This window comes from Sinocyclocheilus grahami, unplaced genomic scaffold (genome assembly GCF_001515645.1).
Source record: "Sinocyclocheilus grahami isolate Dianchi unplaced genomic scaffold, SAMN03320097.WGS_v1.1 scaffold121.1, whole genome shotgun sequence".
NCBI lineage: Eukaryota > Metazoa > Chordata > Actinopteri > Cypriniformes > Cyprinidae > Sinocyclocheilus > Sinocyclocheilus grahami.
This window is the reverse complement of record NW_015505300.1, coordinates 672,339-678,352: the sequence shown is the minus strand read 5'-3', so window position 1 is coordinate 678,352 and position 6,014 is coordinate 672,339. Positions and strand designations below refer to the sequence as shown.

Genomic DNA, 6,014 nt, shown 5'->3' with positions numbered 1-6,014 from the left:
CACAGCGCAGAGTAACGTGTCGTGTGTGTGTGTGTGTGTGAGTGAGGGGAACAGGGTCACATCACAGGAGCGTGAACTGCCTGTCAGAAATCATAGCACGTCAGCTGTCTTAACCGCGGCTTGTGTACTGCATCATCACTGTGTCACGCGACTCTGTTGCCTTTTCAGGCTTGAAATGATGGTAAAACTAACGACATTATTATCTTGATATTTACTTTGAAAGCTTGAAGGTTGCTATTATGGTAAGGGGCGTTACATTTCCGACGCATGTTTGTGGTGTTTGGCCAATCACAATGCACTGGGTCAGCTGGCCAATCAGAGCAGACTGCGCTTGTCAAAGGAGGGGGCTTAGTTGAAAACGAAGCGTTTGAGAGAGGCGGGGCATAGAGGACCTACAATAATGTACAGTATTTGAAAAATGTGTTTTTTGAACATTAAAGCATGTCAACATATTCTGTTACACCAAATAATTCTTTAAAATAGTATCATATGATTATAAAAAAAGTCTATATCAGTAGAATCCGTATATCATTCGGTCATTCGTTTTTTGATTTAAAAAAGTAGAAAAATGAGAAAATGGCTCCTTTTTCGTTTTTCGTTTTTTTCCAAAAAACGAGAATCTAGCTTAAATTTTCGTTTTTCGTTCATGGGTGGAAAAATTAATAAACAGCTTGAATATTCGATTTCTACATGTGGGCAGGAATTAAACGCCCCTTTCTGCTGATTGGTCAGCCGAAGATCAAACCGTGCCGTCATCAGTTCTTCCGCAGTATCACGCATCAGAATAATAGTCCTCCACTGCTGCAGTTGTACAGATTAATAACCCATTTTATTTGTGGCATGCGCCGGAAAGATGCTCAAGCAGACCGAGATGAGCTAAAGCAGCGCATTCGGTTTTCTCTTTATTTTTCAAAGGCATGACATTTTGTAGTTATTTTGAACGAATCACAAACACAAACTTTTTTTGTATGTACTTACCCTTGAAACATTGTATTGCAAGTATTGTTGGCTCTTGTATGATATATTGTTTGTGATACTGTAAGAAACTGTTTCCATATTTTGTATTTTGCTTTGGATTAAAGCTTATACTAAAATATTAAACGTTAATACAAATATATAAATAAAAGCAAGTGATAATACTGCCCAGTATAATATTGATATTTTGGTCACAAGTTACTGTATACATATGCATATAAACACAATTACATTATAAAATATTTTAAAATAAAAAGCTGTTATTTGAAAGTGTAATAGTGTTTCACAATATTACTGTTTTTACTGTTCTTTTGATCAAATAAATGCAGACTTTCTGAGACGTATTTCACCTAAAAATGGTAGTGTAGGCACAATTAATCTCTTAGACATGGCCTGGCTCAAGCTCAGAATAGATTTAATATTGCTACCGTATGCTGTTTCATGCATATTTTCCATAAAACTGAAGACTCTGAAAGCATCTGTTCCAGCTGAAACGCATTCATGCAGGTACTGCACACCTGGAAGGGTTACCGTTCAGGTCACGTCATCTTTGAAGTTTTTATGAGTGTTGAGTGTTTATGATGTATGTTTATTTATCAGTGCCGCTGTTTGGTGACATCAGGATCTCAGGACTGACTTCACGGTAGAGAGGCCGAGTCCTGTGTCTCCAAACCACCAGCCCCACGCACACCACTAACACAATACAGGCCAACACGAGGAGCACCACTATGGAAAATAAAACCATGATACTGTAAGCAATGTGAGCACAATGTAGCCTTAATATGTAACATCTTTATGTGGGGCCTTATGGTTTTATGAGTTTGTGATTTAATGATGCTATATTTATGGTTAACCAAAAAGACATGGGTGTGTTTATCATCGACTAACCTGAAAAGATGGCATTCCGGCCAGGTGCTGCTGCGTCGTAATGCTTGCTTAGGCTTCCAATTAGAGCATAGATAATCACAGGGTAAACGGTGAGGATGTAACGGACATGCTTCTCTATTAGAAAGTTTTCAACTGTAAACCTGTAGAAGAACACGCAAAGAAACAAAAAAACCTTTGATTAGACACAGTGTGCTGATCTAATGCCTTTAATCATATCTTAAATATGAGTCGATCACAAATGAAAGAAAATTAAAAATGATTTAGTTTAAAAGATTTAAAAATGTAGTTTAAAACGCATGCAAAGTTTTGCTTGCCTTGTCATAAAATGTTCAAATTATTTGATCTTTTATGAGATTCTTCTTGACCTTAACACATGGACATGACCTCATTTCCTGCATTTTCTTTATAGGTTTTGTTTTCTTAGAAATAATAATAAAAGCCAAAATGCCAAACTCCTTAATTTCTTGTCAAGAATTTAATTTTTAATCTTCATTATTTTAGTCTTCATTAATATATCAGTTGTATCACCTGACATTTTTGACTTTATGCCTCCCCTAAAATCTATTCAATATTTTAAACTTAATAAAAACATGCTCATAATAGAAGATGTGTACTTATATCACTTTATGTATAAACTGTATTTTTGGATATAAAGTCATTGAGCCATATCACAAGATTATAGCAGAAAATAAATGATTATGATTACCATATAATTACTTCCAACAGAAGTATGCATAAAGAAGCTGTAGCAGCATTTGTTGGGGAAACTGATGCTAGATCCAACACAATAGTGAAGTTGAGCAGTGTGGCAATGGTTGTCCATGCTGCATAGGTAGCAATGCCATTTTGAACCTAAGGTACATATATGGCATGGTTATTTCAAACATTTCAAATCTGTAGTGCACCTAATTTACCTGCTGTCTTTTGTTTGGGTTGATACTGTATTTAAATACATTACATATGAGACAGTGTTCATGTTCAAGTTCATTTTATTTTAAATAAATAAATATGAGTACTCTGCCTCTTGTCAAAGCGATTCCAAAATGATGTTCAATGCATACCAACACTATGATGCAGAAAAGGTCTTTTGGGTGCTGCGGTTTAAGCCAAGATCCATGAGCTTGTAGACCAATACAAGAGAAGAAGATCATCAGGTAGTTGGTGAAAGCAATCAGGGCAAGAACAATCAGTGCAGGAATCATCAATCTGAATCAATAAAAAACAAATATGTGACCTACAGACATTACATGAAACCACAGGCAAAGCACCATGCAAACCTATGATTGTGCCTCAAAATATGTTGGCTGCCTACAACTCTCTATCCCACAAGACCAGCCAGGTACTGTTCAGAATCGTGTTGATGATCCATGAGAGAAAGAATTCAGAGGGCAGGATTGCTGGACTTGAGTACAACCTGATAATTCAAGCGAAGACTGTCAAACTATAATAAATGGCTTTCAAACAGTGTGAATAAGCAAAGTGTTGATATGAGGTTTGAAATACCCTCTACAGAGCCAGGTCAGGATATGCGTTCATCAGGAAGAGCTAGGAATAGATGACACCCCATATCGAAAAAGTCCATCCAGCAGGAGTGATCTCTGTCTGAAATATTTCCAGTGCTGCGCTGAAATGTACCTTAAAAGCCAACGTGAAATTAGTTGTGACTAATTATATCTTATATACATTAACGTACCTTTTCCTGGTCCCGCGAGCGCGTTGATAATCAAAGCAGCAATGCAAGCAAATTGAGAAAGGACATTGAGCAAAAATACGCAGGATCTTGTGATGTTTTTGTTTTTGTCTAAGAAGTAAAACTGTTTTTTTTTTTCGTTTTTATCAGCTATAGTGATTTTTGTATTGTTGATATTGCGATTGCCACGTAGAATTAGCAAAGTTAGCTAGAGTCGCTATTACAGTGTGTGTTAATAAAACTTAAAAACGCAATATTTCAGCGTGAGTAATACTGCCCTTCCTTTCGTCTGAATTATACACTTTTTAATAACTTTATTTCCTCAGAAAAAATTGAGAGAGGTGGCGTCTTCCAGCTTGTTTACCTTATGCTCTGTTGTGTAAGATTAAGAGAAGAGAGCCATCTGCTGGACAACAACACGACCAGCAGCGTTTGTCTCGACGAAATTTTACTAAAATATCACATGAGAGGAACGAAAAGAGAGTAGAAGTCTTAACGAGTTAAAGATAAAGAAGAAGAAGATGTTGTTCTCATTTGTTCCTTTATTAATATTCTATGCCAGTAACCGACGCCACCGATCAGACACGGAGCCAAATCCATTGGGTGTTAGTAATATAAACATAATGCTTTATTGATTTGAATGTTCCGCTTTTCAGCGCAAGTTTGTATAATCTGAACTGAAAAGTAAGGTTTAGAACATTAATGAATTCAACAATAAAAATTGTTCAGTAAGTTCTTTACTCCAAAGCTACTATTTTAAAGTGCATTGATTGAAGGGATATTTGGTTGGAAATTCGTGTTCTTTCCAAGTAGCCTATTGTTCTTTATAAAAAAGGATCTGATCTAATCCTTGCTTAATGGATGTCTAACAGGTTAAACACTAATCTTTTTTAACCCTGTAAAGCTAAAATCATAGTCAGAAAAAAGGGAGGGGGGGGGGCAGAGAGTTGTAGATTATGTATCGTACTTTATACATCAGGCTTTTATGGCTAAATAAAACACATCTAGTACATATTCAGAGGCCCAAATAGAAATAATTTGGTTCAGTTGTTGTTATATGGCCAAAAAGTAAGATGAAATTCTGATTGTAATGTAAGTCAATGACATCTTTATTATAACTCTTTTTTGGAATCGGGTTTGTAGTTAATCTTACGTTTATTTTATAATAAGTAAATATTTCACAACAAAAAGATATAGCCTATGTATTATGACCAGGAGGGGGTGTTTTTAGAATTAGTTAAATGTTTTTTACTTGCTAAAAACTCAGTCACAGGGCAGAATGTTGTATTGAGTAGCTTTTTCCCCCCCAGCAAAGTTTAGAGGCATTAGAAATGAACGTATCAAATATGATACAGTAGGCTTTATAGGGTTAAAGACATTGACGATATTTTCCTATAGGCTTTGGACCATGATTCCAAGGTGAACAGCACACTGGAACATCTTAAGTAGATTAAAAATCATGAATAAGACCATGTTTTATTGATTTAAATGCCCCTCTTTCTCCTGTTTACTTCATTTGTTCTAAGTATTCCATGTAGTTCCCTGTAGATTATCACCACATTAAAGTAAGCATTTAATTTTACAAAATATGAAACTTCCATTAATGAGACATCAACACTCAGGTCTTAAATCAGTTATAGACCAATACCATATATAGCTGTGTGAATGGAAGCCATGTGTTTGTGACATTAAGACGTTTGAACGGAGTTGAAAATCTGTCCTGTCAGGTTGGTAAACCTGTGCCAACAAAGCAAAACAATTAATGGCTGGTGTGAAGTAGCTGCATTTCCTCTCACAGTCACACTTCTTTTCATATTGTGTCCTGATAAATCAAACTGTCCTCAACAGGCTGGAAAGTGTTTAAAAAAAACAACAAACTCTACATGTTATTATCACTGACACAGGAAATAACATGAAAATGCAACTATTGAAATTGCGTTTTTAATAGCAATATTTGACAATTTTAGAGTTGATTTAAAAACCTCTGAAAACTAATATAAGAACGAATAACTAATATACTAATTAAAGCATGTACCTCTTTCCCTTTCGTAATGGGGGTCAGTTTTTATTCCATTCTCTGGCCTCATCTTCCTACTCCACTTAAACCTTAGACTCTGAAACAATGCATTATGGAAATAGCCCTTAGAAGTAGGTATATTTAGAATGCTGCTGCAAATAAAATGAACTTGAAATTTGGTGAAACTTAAATACTTTTATCAGTTTACATTATAGACAAAGTAATTCCACTTATCTGTAGTTGTTTGAGAAAGTCAGATTCAAAACCATCAAATGTCATTTGGTGTATGTTGATAATAAGAGTAATAAACTTTACTCTTAAAAATAAGTACTTTCTTTTGAAAGTAATCCTTTCAAAAGAAAATCTCGAAAAATTGCACCTATACCAAGAACTAAAAATGCATATCAAAATTGTTTTACTGCATACAGGAAGCACAACATTGTG

The 6,014-nt window shown here is 35.3% G+C and overlaps 1 protein-coding gene across 1 annotated transcript in view; it reads right to left on the bottom strand.

Annotated features, from left to right (window-relative positions):
• Positions 1 to 3,902, bottom strand: part of LOC107589827 (vasoactive intestinal polypeptide receptor-like) — a 51,521-nt gene extending 47,619 nt beyond the window's left edge. Inside the window, exons 1-6 of the mRNA XM_016278374.1 lie at positions 3,557 to 3,902; positions 3,367 to 3,498; positions 3,179 to 3,277; positions 2,925 to 3,069; positions 2,570 to 2,715; positions 1,864 to 2,003 (exon numbers count right to left, since the gene is read on the bottom strand). Of these exons, the coding sequence (XP_016133860.1) occupies positions 1,864 to 1,878 (15 nt within the window). The 5' untranslated portion in view covers positions 1,879 to 2,003; positions 2,570 to 2,715; positions 2,925 to 3,069; ... (1 more) ...; positions 3,367 to 3,498; positions 3,557 to 3,902. The remainder of the gene's footprint in view (positions 1 to 1,863; positions 2,004 to 2,569; positions 2,716 to 2,924; positions 3,070 to 3,178; positions 3,278 to 3,366; positions 3,499 to 3,556) is intronic.
• Between the last annotated feature and the right edge of the window lie 2,112 nt (positions 3,903 to 6,014).